This window comes from Labeo rohita, chromosome 17 (assembly GCF_022985175.1).
Source record: "Labeo rohita strain BAU-BD-2019 chromosome 17, IGBB_LRoh.1.0, whole genome shotgun sequence".
NCBI lineage: Eukaryota > Metazoa > Chordata > Actinopteri > Cypriniformes > Cyprinidae > Labeo > Labeo rohita.
This window is the reverse complement of record NC_066885.1, coordinates 33,948,675-33,965,326: the sequence shown is the minus strand read 5'-3', so window position 1 is coordinate 33,965,326 and position 16,652 is coordinate 33,948,675. Positions and strand designations below refer to the sequence as shown.

Here is a 16,652-nt window from a genome sequence, read left to right as displayed (position 1 = left end):
ACAACGTTTTTGCATTCCAGCAAATAAATTGTTTTATACTGTAAAATGAGGTGAGTGTAACTTATTTTTGTAATAAAGGTTTTGAATTCTATCTTAAAACCCGTTCACTGTCGTAATCTTGCCGTCTGGAAAAATGCAAAAGCAGGCGTTTCACATGCTACTGGTTTGTTTCTTTTTGTATAGTAGTGGTACGGAAACTGCCGTGTGAAACATACGTTTGTTTAAACAGCTATTGGAGACATCTCTACACTGGAGGGAGAAAAAAAAAAAGGTTGGTGTAGATAAAACAGTATTCGTCTCTAAAATAATTTGGTTTTTGTACTGTTTTGGTGGTTATTCTTTATCTCCACCCGAAAAGTGTCTGGGTGTCAGCAAAGATAAGAGATCTCAGACTAGTTGGGATGGTTACGGGTTCCACCCACAGACCCGTTGAACACTAGTGGATGTGTAACAAGTACATTTGCTTTTTAGTTCATAACTCTAGAACCATATCAGGGGTATCAAAAACATCAGTGCCAGATGTAAGCCAATGTAATGGTCTAGGGTCACTTAATTAAACTAGATGACCTGTGTCTGTCAAACACATGGTCCAGTCTTAACAAATCTTGAGACTCATAGCAGGCAGGAGCTAATCAAGTTTCAGCAAATAATAACTTGACTAATTGATGACAAACAGTGGCCTAAAGAGATGTCCAGAAACTAATCGTTTGGGGATTTGTTTTTATTGAATCTACAAGTTTAGTTCCTCAATTTGTGAGAGAAAATATTTAATGTTATAAAACGGATAGTTCCGGTCCTTGATTCTGATTGGTTGAGCCGCATTCTAAGCTGTTATAAATGACTCTACAAACATACACCATTGATTACTTTTGTGTGTTACTTGGCAACCACTTTGTTGCAACCACAACTGTTTCTGAGGAACTACATTGGTAACACATTATTTTACGGTTTCTTAACTAGTTGCTTATTAGCATGCACATTGCTAGAATATTAGCCATTTATTAGTTCTAATTAAGCACATATTACTGCCTTATTCTACATGACCTCATTCTACATCCCTAATCCTACCCAATACCTAAATTTAAAGGGATCATCGGATGCCCATTTTCACAAGTTGATATGATTCTTCAGGGTCTTAATGAAAAGTCTATAACATGCTTTGGTTAAAATTTCTCAATGGTAGTGTAAGTAACACCTTGCCAAAATCGGCTCTGCCAAAATGCCTGTTCAGGTCGAGGCTGCTTTGAATGTTAATGAGCTCTGCTCGCACCTCTCTTCTCTCTGTGGAGTGACGAGCCTGTTTACTTTAGCCGCTAAACTTGCTAACTAGCATGTTATTAGGAAAGGCGATCACAAAGATTCATAAAAAACGCTTATACTCACTTTTGCTGTAAGTGAAGCTGCATCATGAATGATTCGCACGAACACAAACGGATATATGTAGATCGGGAGGTGCATTCCCTTCACAAACAAACATAATCTACTGCTTCTTCAGTGGCTCAGATGTCGGGAGGAAATGACGACCACTATGTTCATTATTACATCCAGCAACACAACACCTCAATCTGAGATATTCTTGTCTAATTTACATCTCTGCTTCGACATCGAAACAATGGAGGTCGGACTGTTACAGCTGATCTGAGGTAAAATGCTCATATCAATCAACTATCGTGGGAGCGGCCTCTGTTGGACATCTGAGAATGGCTCATTTTGAAAAAGGGGATATTATTTTTACAGATTAATTAAAAACCACTGCATGGATTTTTATCATTATAGGGTAGATTTGTACATACACTGCCAACACACATTAATGTTCCAACAACATGTAAAAGTGAACGTTGCATCCAATGACCCCTTTAACAACTACCTTACTAACTATTAATAAGCAGCAAATTGGGAAATTATTGAGGGAAAAGTTATAACTAAAAGTGAGTAAGTGTACCCTATTCTAAAGTGTTACCACTTCATTGTTTGGTGGAAAAAATACTGTTCTTTATTATTATTTTTTAATTAATTATTTTATTGTATTTTTTTATATATCATTACACTTTATTTGCTTTGTTTTATTTTGTGAAACCTTACTACGTATATGGAATAACAGTTTTATAAAAGCAGTAAGTCCTGTGATGCCATTGTTTACAGTGAATTTATAACAGCTAAGGGGGTTTTAGTCACTCCGCTTCACGTTGTGCCTAACAACGCCCCTTAGCTGTTATAAATTCACTGTAAACTGTGGCTTCTTGGGGCTTATTATTGTTGATTTGTTTTTTTTGGGTTTTTTTTACTATGCAAGAAAGAAAAGAAATATATTGGAAAAACAAAAAGTTCACAGGTAAAAGTCTACATTGACTACAACATAATAGGTTATTTCATTGGTTCTTGCTCATTTTTGCATGTATTCATAATTTCCTTTTATTACAACCTGATCGACAATTGTGTCCCCACACTTTGGTATGTGTCGTTGTCTTAGGGAAAAAAAAAAAAAAAGCTTATGCTTGCAAAAAATATTTAAATGAGGGGTCTAGATGAAGATGGTCATTTCCATAGGCTGGACATGATTTTTTTCCGTTAGTGTACATAAAAAAAAAAAAAAAAAAAAAAAGTGTGAGAATTTGTGCTATGAGCAATTTTTTTTTTCCTAGATGTTCCTAGATCACTTGTTCATATCGTGTCCGTTTCCATATCATTTGGTATATATGGGCCAATACATTTTGAGATGTGGCCCATAATAACAAACTTGAATCTTACCTTGAGGGTACAAAACATAGTACAAATGGACAGCTGGTCAATCTGAGATAGATGGGTCATTTATTTCTAACTGAATGACAGATGAAGGCTGTAGTCTGATGTTCTTCACTAGAATCACAGGATAAGAAATGACAGTAAGTCCAATTTTTCGGCATTAATGCGAGTGATGTAATAAATTAATGCCTTGAAATTTATTTTTTCAGAACCAGGGGACTGTTATTATAATATTAGATTAATATTATTTCTATTAAAGAGTATATTTTTGGTTTGCTTTGGCTTCAGCAAAGCACAGTAAATTTCTGAACATGGCCCCCTCAATCTTTGCCATACGTTCAAGAAATAATGGCTGAGAAGAACTTGCTACAAAAGAAGGCTAAAGTAAGTTTTAGTTAAATTTAACTCTCTAAGCTCGCGCCAGCTTAAAACAATGAACGCAAAATATGAGCCAATGAAAAACATAAGACCGGATATTAGGTTTACTGTCAACTGATGTCTTTATTTTGCCAAATGCAGACATACAAATCATGTTCAACTCATGCATTTCAAACATAATGTAGTATGTAGAAGAGATTAAGCTCTGATTGAATATAGTGTTTTCTGCTCTCAGACCCCCAGGAGTTTCTTGGCCATATAGCCAGGCATACTGTAGAGGAACAGGGCCACAATGGCAAGAAGCATCAGCGCCAACACAATTTTGATGACCAGCCACCTGTACTGGTTGCAGACGAGATGGCGGATTGCCTTTAGCGGGCTAAGGAACCACAGGAATGTAGTGTCGGGGCGGCTGGTGGGACAAAACCATTGAACAAGCTTTTAAAAATTTGGTTTGAATTAGTTGTGAACATGCACAAATTAAAAATGTGTCACTGATGAAATGCAATTTTGGCACGTTCAAGCGTGTAAATGGTGCACATCAAGTGTTCACAGACTCATGATGTTAGTCAACACTACTTTTTTCTCCATAAGAGATTCTGCACTAGAGTTAGAAGATGGCTGTAAATAGTAAATGGGCCTGTTTATTGTGAAATACTTTAGGACGTTAATCCATGATTGGACTGGTTTTTAGAGTATATAAGTGCAGAAAATGTATTATGTGTAAAAGTGGCAAAGAACTGTTAATAAATAAAAATGCATGCAGTTTTCTTTATTGATTTATTAGTAGCATCCAAAGCACACAATAACACATATTTTAGTGAAGAAATGTGACTTCCAACAATCTGAAAACCCCAGAAGCGTATGAGGTGATGTATATATTAATAAAACATTTTACATCAGTACTGGATATGCAGACAAATGAGACCACTACATGTTTTTAGATTTTGTATGTTTTCTGAAACACAAAGAGCTAACAACTGTGATAAAATGTTTTCAATTCTTAAAATGTGAAAAGCCCAAACTAGCATTGCTAGCCAAAACTAGAACTGCTACAATCTGCTGTCAGCGTTTGATGATCAACGACTTTATGTTCTCGGCCAGGTTTGCCATTTAATAGTATGTTCATGGTCATCATTCAGTTAAAGCAGTAATGATTTTTAACAGATGAAAAACAACAAGTATGCATATGACTTCTCCAACAAACAAATACATCATTTCAAAAACAACCGCCTCAGTCAAGTGGAATAATATTGCAGTGATGCTAAATGTTGCAGGCATTGAGAAAGCTTTTCAAGCACCTAGAAGCTTTTTCACCATGTAACCTGGCATACTGTACAGAAACAAGCCCAGCATCGCTAATAACAACAGAACCACCACAATTTTGATGATTAGCCACTTGTAGTTGTTGCAGATTAGATAGCGGATTGCTTTGAGCGGACTGATGAACCACAGGAAGGTTGTGTCAGGGCGGCTGGTGGGACAAAGAAAAACGTGTGGTAAAATCTGCGGCACAGCAGTGGGCGAGCTATAAAACCATTTCGAATTCGGGATTCGTTTTCAACTTATTCAGATGTGTCTACCGGGAGACATACTAGTTCTGTTATTATAATGTTTGTGTGAACAGCTTAACCAAACCCCCTATAAACCACTTAACACTCAACTCGATTCTCTGATTCAAAACCTGAATTTCTTACAGTTGGAGAAGGTTTTCACAGGACACCAAAAACCCTTTCACCAGATATTTCCCAGACTCTTAGGTATGAACTGGCCTCCTTACCAGTTTTTAATCTTTAATTCATTTAAATTGGCAGCTCTTTCTCAAGGTTACTGGACAGAAGGTGAGGCAATAGTGAATTTGTGATCATTAAACAGACTGATATTTGGGGTGAAAGAGTTTTCTTTAATACAGCATGGTTTATAGGTTTTGTGATAGACGAAGGAATATGGGATCTGTAATTTGAATCTTTAAAGGGATATGATTCTAATTTAGTTTTTTTTTTTTTTTTTTTTTTGGGAGGTATTAAATGTCAGGAGAGATTTCATTTAAACCAGGATATTTTTACTCTTCAATGAAAGTTGGAAGCAGGAAAACGAGGGGCTACCGTTTATTTTCTAAGAAGCACTCTTTTAAAGTGTTTATTAATGAACTGGGTGATGGAATGTTTTTAGTATTCTAAATAAAAAGTGATTTATAATGTTTAGTTCAACAAGTTTTTATACTTTAGTGAAAGTGAAAAACGGTTGGTGCCAAATGACTGAAGCACTGAAGGTAGATGTAAAGACATAAATGTTGCTCTTACTTTGGTTTCTCCAGCGGCTCAGGTTCATTGCGTCCTTCACCAACAGGACTCTTCTCGGCTTCCTCACCTGTCATCAGATGAAGCTCTGCTTCTACTTTTCCCTTGAGGGATAAAATACATTAAATTCAAACTATTAAAGCTGAACAGAAAATGCTACAAGTGCACACTGATAGTTCAGGATGAGGACTGAGCATGAGTCAGATCATGCAAAAATGAAAATCCTTTCATTTAATTTGCATTATTTTCTTTCACTCATAAAGGACGATATTCTGCTGAATGTTTCAAGCACAGCTAAAAGTGAAAGGTGCTTTTTACTACCAAGCCCACAAAAAAGCACCCTAAAATTATGATTACAGTCAGTGTTGGCGGTTTTGAATTTGATTGTGTGGGTAAAAATGGGCTTGAGCAGGTGGACAAAATTTGAGCTGGTGTTGAGTCAGTTGATTTTTTTTTTTTTTTTTTTAATGGTTGGATTATCGTACAGTATGTATCAATGAATGATATAGTTTTGACTGTCATGGTGTACGCATGAACGAGTGTGAAATACCAGGCGGTTACGTTCTGATTACTTAAATTGGGCACCTTAAATGGGCTTGCATTTAAACTGCATTTAAATTGGCTTATTCTGACAGAATAAGCAAATATCTTATGCCTGTTTCCTTTCAGACTACATGAGTGTTTCGGTGTCATGAAGTTGCTGTGGTTTGCACATTACACAACGGATCGGCAGCTGTGGAGGTCACTGGCAACTTCCTGACAACTCTGTATCTGCCCTACATGTTACATGTTACAGACAGTTCCATATAATTGGCGTGCTAAATATTTATGTGCTCGCCATTCACATGAAAGATCACTGTTTGGCCTCCAATTTTTGACTTTTATCAGTGATTACCAGAAAACTGTCGTGAGTGAAAGTCAGGCCTGAAATTGTATGGTTACTACTCAGCATTAGCAAGTCTTTACACTTTATTTAGCAGATTTAGTCATTTTTTTTAAGGGCTTATTTTTTTAGTAAGTTTTAGCTTACTATAAAAACCCTGCCATTACTCTCAACTGTCACATTTGCCATACCCCTGGTGAAAAAAACAGCATATGCTGGTTAGGTATGTTTCGATGCTGGTTTAAGCTGGTCCTTTGCTGGTTTAAGGAGCAGCTTAAACCAGCATCAAAACATACCTAACCAGCATATGCTGTTTTTTTTCACCACGGACTTTTGTGGTGCTTTATTGAATTTTTGGAGATTGACAGACAAAAAACTTCCACTTTCTTGAACAAAATATCCAAAAAGCAGTTTCCAAAAAAATTTGTATTTTAACAGAAGAACGAAAATCATGCATGTTTGTAACAACAAAACATACTATTTGTACATAATTACTGTATATTTATGTGCAGGTCACTTACTGTAATTTCCAGCTCATCATTTTCATCTCGGGCCACAAATGGCCACCAGCCTTTAATTCTCCTCTGTTTGAAGAGGTTGACCATGGGCATGTCTTGCTCATTAGTCACCATGTCAATGGAGCACTGCTTTGCGGTCTTTGCACCACGAGGAAATCGATTCAGATCTAGTTCAATTGCACCTGAAACAAAAACCAAACACACATGTGCCGGCATGAATCAAGGTCATTAAGACTAAGCCTGAATGTAAATTTAAATTACACCATAAAACTACAACAGCACACCCAAGAAGTCGTCTGCAGAGAAGTGATCCGCATCCCACACTTGCAAATTCAGTCGGGCAGGAATTTTATACTCAGTCTCGTCCCAAGAAAACATGGACTCTTTCTTTGAGATGACAATTTTCTCTTCAGCCTGTAGGTAGTCGAAGGGGTAAATGAAGCGCCAGTTGAAATTGCCCTCTCCGGTCAGAGAGTGATAGTGAACGTCTGTGTCTTGCTTGTCTTCTTGTTGACCTTTCAGCCATCTGTTAGTCACAAATTACATAGTGATGGCACAGTCACTTATTATATTATATAATAATCTAATTACCAAGTACTTAATTTTTTAAATCTGAATAGGCAATCCAGATTACATGTAATCAGTTACTGCCCAGCACTTCATATATATACAAGTGATTTGCATGAAAAAGATCCCATACCCTCTAACAAATATGTCACTTGACTTTTCCCCTGTGAAAATGTCATCGTCCTCCAGAACGACTTCGTCTGTGTTCCACACAATCACTCTGAGCTCAAATCTGTCAATGACCAAAACATATTTAGAATATAAAATATTCTTTTCTTTTCTTTTCTTTTTTTTTTTTTTTTGCTAAAGAATTTCACTAAGTTCTTCCTACTTCTTTGGCTTCCTTGGTGAAATATCGAGAGCGGGTCCAGGCGCAGGCATATCCTTTGGGAACATGTCCACCCACAACTCAATCCTCCCCTACATCAGAAGCATTTATATTCATTAACGGCTCATTAACACAATTTCATTAGCAGATAGTGGTGCTGTTTAGGACATTACTCCTGACCTGCTCCATCCCAGGTTTATCCGGATTCAGGAGAGGTCTCGTCTCCACATGCTCAGGGACAAGTTTGCAGCCGATCCGTGGTATATCTTCCCAGTGGTTTAGTACAGCAAGAGCCAGGTGCTCATCCGTCTGTTTCTTGAGTCCTGAGAAAAAAAGCATGTGCATTTGTTTTTATGTGTTGCTTTTATAATAATGCATATTTGCTCCCCTTCAAAATGCTTTGTGGAAACATACATACCATTTTCGTCCTCAATTTCAGTCGGTCCCGTGTAAACTCTGTTCGCCACTTTCACTCTTCCCCCTGGGCCATACTGGGGCGAATCCATTTTTCCATCTTTGCAGAGTTTGGCAAGGATTTGCGTTGGCTTCATTGGGTCCCTCCACACATTATAGCCATGACTAAAGAAAAACAGTACGAAATGTTTTATCCAACCATCCTTTTTTTTTTTTTTTTTTTTTTTTGAAGCTTGTAGCTTGTAAATTGGTACTTCTAGTTAACCCCAGATCATGACAATATTTTTCCATTTATAAAAATACTTTTTAGTGATTTATAAGATTTTTTTTACAATGTTATTTTATTATAAATTAGGTACTATTTGAGTTATTATTAATATTTTGGTTTCGTTGGTAGTTTGTATATATATATTGTTTTCAATTTAATTTTGAAGTTTTAGTAATTTTGTTGTTTTCTAATGTAAAAATCTCTGTATAGTAATTAATTTTTTATTTCAGTTTCAGTTATTTTAGTACATCAAGGTAAACTAAATAAAAATGAGAAATGTAATTGGATACATTTTTAAAAGTTTTCTAATTCAAAATATTTATAAAGAAAATATAATGATATGTATATGATATTAAATATCAAATCCCCAACAGTAGAGTCAAGTCAAGTGTCAAGCACAAACTTTCTAATGTGTTTAAGAGAAGTTAGTTTTACACACATTGCATAGCTGGCGCTGAGACCACATGTTGCCCTGTGTTTGCTGTAGTAACGGTTCTCCAAGTCAATCTTTGTCTCCCCAATCAGGTCATCGGTTCCCACCAAATCCCAGTCGTAGATGGACACGGTGAGGGTGGAATCCATTGGGAGAGTCGCTTCAATGTCAAAAGACCTGCGAGTTTGAAGTTTGAAGTTAATATTAATCAAATGATAAAAGAGAACATCAAAATCACTGTGTTAATGTACTCACTTTCCAAACACAGGGTTTAGTTGTTTAGAGATGTAGTTTTCTTTGTCCTTGATCTCTGTCTTTCCGAGCTTGATGGCGATATATGGGTCGGCCTTCCCATTGATGTCTGCAGGATGCAGTTCTGTTGCCTGAGACAAAGCCATCAAATTTATTCAAATGGCCAAACAGGAAAAAACTCAGTGTGCTTCTCTATGGTGTTTAGTACTACATACCCTGACCACATAGACTCGGACGAGGACGTTTATGGGGTCGTTGTGTGGGATGTTCTGGAACATGCCCATGTTGGAATCAAAGCCCATTTCTCTGGACACGTCATCCGATACGGGGACTTTGTAGATGCACATGGATCCCTACAGTACAATCAACAAACAAACTGTTGAATGTGTTTAGTACGTTCAATACTAATTTATTAGTATATTTCAACCCAGTAAATTGTGTTATTTCATAGTTTCAGTGACGTTACTATTAATCGAACATATGTAGAAAACAATAATAATAAAGCAAGCGTAGATTTGTCCAAATGTTTGACTGGTTGAGTTCATGGAGAAACAGCAAGTCAGAAGCAAGAGAGAAGATAGCAATAACCAATGAGTGACAGCAAACCTTGAATTTGCCAATAAGTCTGTCTTCATCAGCTGCATTCTGCTCGACATCAGCATCATCCGAACACTTGCCTCGATAAAGGTTGAAAGTGTGAAGCCAATCTTCAAAGGTGTTAAACTCATATTCAAGCTCTCTGTTGTACATCTATGGAGGTAACAAGAATTCCCACTCTTTTACATCCACAAGGCATCCCATATGCTCTCCAAAGAGACAAACAACTATTAGAATTTCATCTAGGCCTTTCAAATGGACTTTTGCTGTTGAAGGAATAGTTTACCCAAAACTGAAAATTTACTGAAAATGTGCTGTCTCAGGGCATCCAAGATGTAAATGAGTTTGTTTCTTAATCATATTTGTAGAAATGTGTCATTCCATCACTGTCTCACCAACGCAGTGAATGGGTGCCGTCAGAATGACAGAGTCCAAACAGCTGATAAAAACATCACAATAATCCACAAGTAACCCACACCACTCCAGTCCATCAGTTAACATCTTGAGAAGACAAAATAAACAAACCCATCATTAAGATGTTTTAACTTCAAACTGGTTGTTTCTGTAATCCATAATAATGTTTCCTCCAGTGAAAAAGACATCTAGTCTGAATCAAGAGAGAAATCTGCACAGATCAAGCACTGTTTACAAGCCAAAGAGTGGACTTTCTCACTGGAGGAAGCGTTATTATGGATCATGGATGGTTTGAAGTTAAAAATGTCTTGATGATGGATTTGTTTCTTACAAACTCATAGCATTTCAAGATGTTAACTGATGGACTAGAGTGGTGTGGATTACGTCTGGATTAATGTGATGTTTTTATCAGCTGTTTGGACTCTCCTTCTGACGGCACCCATTCACTGCAGAGGATCCAGTGATGGAATGACACATTTCTAGAAATCTGATGAAGAAACAGACTCATCTACATCTTGGATGGCCTAAGAATGTGTACTTTTTAAGTACATTTTCATTTTTGGGTGAACTATTCCTTTAAAGACCTCAGTACAAATGTACCTTTAACTCTTCCAATTTCTGCTTCTTCTTCTCTGGCACTCCCTCTCCAGGCATGGCTTTGTTCTTGTTTCCTTTTCCTCTCTTCTTCTTGGTCCCTTTCATATCAGAGGCATTAGGAACATAAGGAACTAGTCATTTCATTTTACAAATGCACTTGGGCAGCTATTTTTAGTTTAACATGCATAGCTCCTATCTGATTTAACATTTGTAAATTTTAGGAAAGTTAAAAGTTATACTAATGTCAAACATATTGTTGACTTACCGTCTCCAGACTCAAAATCTTCCTTTTCTTCAGCTTCTGCTTCTTGTGCTTTAATGATCTAAATGGTTTGTAAATAGTATAATAAAATCTCAGTTCAAAGAACTGAATCATACATTTTCATTCATCTTCTGGTAAATGTAAAATAATTGTATTCTTCTATAGCTCTTACCTCTTTCATTGTTTCAATTGAGGCAAAGTATTTGGACCACCAGTCCAGCATGCTTTCATCCAGCTCCTCCTCTTCCACCTCTTCGCCCTTCTTCCGCTTCTTTTTCCCTTTCCCACCTTTCTCGTCATCTGGCTGTCACAATATTGAGGACACAGATTTATTTATTTATTTTTCACACATAAAACTAATAAATGTATAAATGCCAGTGTTGTGAATGTTACAGGCATTGAACATAATAATAATAATAATAATAAAAATAGATCTGATATCTTTCCACATACCATATCAACCTTAACCACAGCATCAGACGCCTGAAACAGATTCAGTAAAATAAAAACAGTTAAAAAAAAAAAAAAAAACCTGACAAAATCCTGTCCATTATGTCAAAATGTTTGACTGATATAGTTAATAGACATATTTCAAGTATTTTGTAGCGTTTCTCACTGAGTCGAGTTTGACCACTGTCTCAATCTTCTTCACAGCTGGTTCTGGCTCTGTGTTGATCACGACCTCCTCTGTAGAGGAAAAAACATCATTACTTTGTGCTTAGTTTATGTGAGAATAAGGAACATTAAAGGAATATCTACATTGTTTCCAGCGTTTATTAGGTTTCAACATTATCAGTGTTGAAAACAGTTGTGGTCATGAATGTTCCATCATATATTTTATTTTTTCAGAATTCACTGAATAAAAAAAGTTGAAAGGAACAGCATTTATTTGAAATAGAAACGTTTTGTCACATTATAAATATCTTTACTGTCATTTTTGATAAATTCAATTTTAATCAACTACAGATATTTAACAGCTTTTATCTCTGTATACACACCCATGGCAGACCAGTTATTGACACTTTTGTCCGATGGCCTGTAAATGAATTTGCGTAGAGATGTGACGGCATGAGAGCCAACTAGCGTGTAACGGCCAAATGCCCGGCAGTCCACCACACGGATGTTCAGAGGAGGATGGAGAAGCTCATTTTCAGGCAGGTCCTGGAAAAAAAACATGAACATTTTCAAATGTCTGTAGTGCAATCATCAACATAACTGCTTGAAAATGCAGAAAAGTTATAAACATGCAAAAACTCACCACTTCAAACCACTTCACTAGTGTGCTGAAATTGGGATTTTTCTTGTAGTTTTGAATCAGCGCTGACTGAACACCTTTCCCTGCACACTCGATGTCCACACGAGGACGGTCAACTTGGGCCAGATTCACTCGCTTCAGGTCCCTCAGGCCCCAGAAGAGAACCTGCACGAATGTTTTGTTTGGTCATGTATCTAGTATTTTTGATGGGGATCTGGAACTTCTTCCTAAGACTGTGAGTCATGATAGTCTACTGGCACAATTTTGAAGTATTGAAGTTTTAAAGAAGGCTAAAATCCTGACATCATATACATTTTTGTAATGAACCAAACAAAACTGCATCTGTTCAGGCTACCACAAATTCTATAGCTTATAGAAACAAAATAAATTAAATCAGCACTGGACACCACTGCTGCACTTGGAAACACAATTTGTAAATAAGAAGCTGTGCTCTGTAGTCTTTCAGTGCAATGTACCACGCCTGCAATACAGATTCCCTAGTGCACACTGAGTTTTCCCCAAAAAACTGAGATAAAAAAAAATGCATATATAATGCCTATCTCATTAAAAACCAAATCTATTCAGTTGTGTTGTGTAATAAATGTTTTATAAAATTTTGGACGGATTCTCCGACCACCCACATGCAAAAACTCCTTGGTTCTGCACAAATCACATAGGATAAATGACAAATTAAGGTTGAACGGGCCTGATGCCTGTGATTATCTAGGCCTCAAAATGAGACAAAATTATTATTTTTTGTCAAAAGTGTGCTCTTTTATGAGGACTGCGCACCTCTCTACAATACCATTTTAAAATTTACAAGAAATGTGAAAATAATATTAAAAAGCATTGTGTGAGGGGATTACCATATAGGAATCATTTTAGTTCCTTTTAATAAACAGTTCTTACAACAACCATTTTTTCCTTAGTGTGAAGAACATTTTAATAATCTGAAGAGCCTTTTTCCACTATAAAGAGCCTTTTGTGAAATGGAAAGGTTCCATGGATGTTAAAGGTTCTTAATGAAACCATTGCTGCCAAACAAGTAACCATGATTTTTTAGATTGTAGGTCATCAATAGATTCTAGGTCACCCTGTAGCTGTTTTACTAAGAGCAACTCACCTCAATTCGGTATTTACTCAAGACAGGTCTTATGCCAATAGGAACAGGCAGGATTGGACCACGATCGAAATCGGAAGGTCCATCTATTGGGGGCAGGTCGGCCTTTCCCGCTGGTCCAATCTGAAAGATTTCCACAATGCATAAGTATATATGTACACAAACACAGACTGAGACTTAAACATTTTCTTGTTCCTGTCAGGTGCACCTGCAACAGTTCAAAGGCTGCCAGCATTTCCCCTGCAGTGCAGTTTCCCCGGTAGATCTGGTAGTACTCAAGTTGAGGAGGGAAGCGTGGTGGCCCATAATGCTCGTCTGACATCTTGGTTATAGGTTTAGCGAATGTCCTACCCATGAAATCGGCTTTTCCCTTGAGAAGTAGAATGAGATTGGAAATGAACCACATTTATGGAGGTAAAAGCATGAAAAGCAGAATGATTGAAGATGGATAATTTTGCAGGGTATAAGCACTCACGACAGTGTCCTGATCATAGATCTCAATGACGATTATAGGAGGATCATCTCTCAGTTCTCCTGCCTCGCCATAGAGCTCCACATTATCAAACACCAGCAGCTGATCCCATGTAGGACACAACGTCTCATTCAGGACCTAAAAGGAAATCATTTGCTTATTACGTCTTCCTTCTAACTTCTTTATGCAGTAGATTGATCAAACAGTTCAATGCTCCACTGTTCAAGCAGTAAAACATACACCAAACAATTTTTTTAGTAAATATTTCAGTTCAAACCCATCAAGTACTATTGCATGTTCAGTGCTTTAAGAGGAGACTTTTCTATTGGATAGCCTGATGGTGCTGGCAAAAGTAGTAAGTTGGCAAGAAGCTTATATCTCACCTCTGTGACCTGGCTGTGAGTAGAAAAAAATACCCTGGCAAAAGGGTCTGACAGGCCTGTGCTGTCAGCTGCAAACAGACTGCGAGCCTGATACATGTGAACCCTCAGCTGGAATATCTGCTTCACTGTTTGCATACAATAAAAGAGTTATTATCTCCGACTATTACACAGACAATCAGTGGATATCAAGTTCTTGAATATCTTACTGGTGTACATCAGGCTGATGGGTGGTGAGGACTGTATGCCAGGCCCTTTTACTGCCTTGTTCTCCTCAAAACCATTTGGTAGGCCGTTCAAGTAGTCCTTACGTTGCCTGTTCAAGCCGAGCCACAGATACAGCTCAGTTTTTGCCTGAACGGTCCAGCCTGCAGGTCCAAAGCTTTTCTTACCAGGGAGCTAAAAAGAGAAGTAAAATATTAAAAGAAAGAAAATTGGTACTTGTTGCTAAATTATAACTAGTAGATGTTTAGAAAAACCAATTATAGGTATTTTTTGTTGTTCATTTTTTAAAGTCATAAATAACTTTTTATGACCCTCTTCGACCCTTTAAATTGAAAGTTTGTGTAATGCTAGTGTGCCTTCACATGTGAAATGAGAGAAAACATAGTTCCCTTTCAGTCAGTCACGTTCATCGTTACATCGACTGATGTATGGGGTTTCCCCTGGGATCCCCAATCACCTTTGAGTAGTACAAAAATAGTCCAATGATTATTGGCGAGTGGAATTTGCATGTCCAGCCACCCCCCATACACATGGGTATATAAGATGGTGGTGTGCATCCACTTATTCAGATATTTCAGATATATATTCAGAACCTGTTGCTTGTGTCTCTACAGCAGTCCTTCCATTCAATTAATCCATTCACCTTGTGAGTTGTATAGTGAGTTCAGGAATCTCTCTTTCGCTGGAATATCCATCTACGGCGTATTCAACTGTGTTTCGCTGGCTGTTAGCACAGATAAGTACAGTGATTCCCCCTTGTGCGCTTCAGCATAAAAGAGCAGTTTCTCTTAGAGAGCAACACGGACAAGAGTGTCTTTTTATAGATGTCTCTTTATCCGTGCATTTCTGGATGTGGCCATTTCCTGACCCCCTCTAACGGTCACAATCGCTGTCTCTCATGGTTGAATGGTTTATGTCCTCATTGTGAAAGCATGACCATGGCAATGCTGAGATCTCGTCTCTCACTTTTTATGGTGGGGGAACGCACCTTTTCTGCTACCCAGCGTGGACCCTCTGCATTGCACAGGGCAGTGTTGGTTAGCACTCAGGGCAATCTGAGGGTTACAGTGGGAGCACTTCTGCCAGACCAGTTCTCATGGATTTTTCCACTTCTCAATGTTGTGTGCCGTCGAAAACCATCCTTACACGGTGGTCCTAGCATTTCAATGACCAGAAGTCAATTGCAGCATCAGTGTCCTCCAAGCATAAGACCTCGGCTGAACTTCCTCATTCTGGGGTGGTTGCAAAGTCAGAGTCCGATTCTGAGTTGACCATGCTTTCCCTGGCAACCATGAACATCGGGCTTGAGTGGAAACCCAGCCAATCTTGGAGCGTTCACGGTTGGATAATTGGTTTCTGGATATGGGATGTGACACTTAGTCATGCTCCGTCCCAATGTCTTTCTTCCTGGAGGTGCATGAGGAGGCCACAAAATCTTGGAGGGCACCTTTTACTGCCAGATGCCATTTTGCTACGTTCTCGTCCCTCTCTACCCTTTATGACAGGGCCGCCAAAGGAATACTTCCAGACCTTCCAGGCAGAGCATGTGATAGGGTGCATTTACGCCCATAAAGCATGGCCACCTGGAGGGTTTGTCCATATCTCTCATACAAGGCCTGTAAGTTGACATCAGCCTTGGCTTATTGGGCTGCTGGACAGGCAGCCTCTGCTCTGTATGCAGTGGCCATTTTTCCAACACCACTCTGTCCCCAGGAGGAGGGTCGGGTGGAGAATCTTTTGTTGCCTTTGTTTTTTATTTCACCCAAATTATCAGTGAAAGAGTGTTTTCCTCAGTCTCTGAGTCACACTCAACGCAGTCTGGCAGTGGGCAATGTGATGCTTGCTCACTCTCAGCCTCATCCTCCCCTTTCGCCACAGGCCAAGTGGTCACACCTCAAGGACGCACTGCTTCCTCAAGCCTCTACAGCCAGTCCCTCATGGGACCCAGGGAGCCGGGTAAGTGCTACTCCACACTCACTCTCTCTACTCCGGGATGCGTTGCCACCTTACTTACAGCCCTTCATTGTACCCAAGAAAGGTGGTGGCTCTCAACCGATCTTGGATCTGTGAGTTTTGAATTTTGCCTGGCAAAAGCTCTCGTTCAAGATGTTAATGCAGAAGCGCATGTGTGTTCGGCCTTAAGATTGGACTGAAGCACTGAAGGATGAATTCTTCCACTTCTCATTCTTGCCTCGACACAGAGCGTTACTTCAGTTTGCTTTCAGTTTGCAGTACAAAGCCCTCCCC

General features: G+C 38.3%; 1 protein-coding gene across 1 annotated transcript in view; it reads right to left on the bottom strand.

Moving 5' to 3' along the window:
* Positions 1-3,264: 3,264 nt before the first annotated feature.
* LOC127179768 (otoferlin) overlaps positions 3,265-16,652 on the bottom strand; it is a 30,604-nt gene continuing 17,216 nt past the window's right edge. Inside the window, exons 19-42 of the mRNA XM_051133489.1 lie at positions 14,390-14,579; positions 14,184-14,308; positions 13,804-13,938; positions 13,537-13,698; positions 13,332-13,451; positions 12,212-12,373; positions 11,952-12,114; positions 11,570-11,640; positions 11,407-11,436; positions 11,126-11,257; positions 10,957-11,014; positions 10,695-10,789; positions 9,690-9,833; positions 9,299-9,436; positions 9,087-9,214; positions 8,838-9,008; positions 8,135-8,295; positions 7,897-8,039; positions 7,720-7,808; positions 7,522-7,620; positions 7,106-7,347; positions 6,825-7,003; positions 5,424-5,524; positions 3,265-3,532 (exon numbers count right to left, since the gene is read on the bottom strand). Of these exons, the coding sequence (XP_050989446.1) occupies positions 3,352-3,532; positions 5,424-5,524; positions 6,825-7,003; positions 7,106-7,347; positions 7,522-7,620; positions 7,720-7,808; positions 7,897-8,039; positions 8,135-8,295; positions 8,838-9,008; positions 9,087-9,214; positions 9,299-9,436; positions 9,690-9,833; positions 10,695-10,789; positions 10,957-11,014; positions 11,126-11,257; positions 11,407-11,436; positions 11,570-11,640; positions 11,952-12,114; positions 12,212-12,373; positions 13,332-13,451; positions 13,537-13,698; positions 13,804-13,938; positions 14,184-14,308; positions 14,390-14,579 (3,219 nt within the window). The 3' untranslated portion in view covers positions 3,265-3,351. The remainder of the gene's footprint in view (positions 3,533-5,423; positions 5,525-6,824; positions 7,004-7,105; positions 7,348-7,521; positions 7,621-7,719; positions 7,809-7,896; positions 8,040-8,134; positions 8,296-8,837; positions 9,009-9,086; positions 9,215-9,298; positions 9,437-9,689; positions 9,834-10,694; positions 10,790-10,956; positions 11,015-11,125; positions 11,258-11,406; positions 11,437-11,569; positions 11,641-11,951; positions 12,115-12,211; positions 12,374-13,331; positions 13,452-13,536; positions 13,699-13,803; positions 13,939-14,183; positions 14,309-14,389; positions 14,580-16,652) is intronic.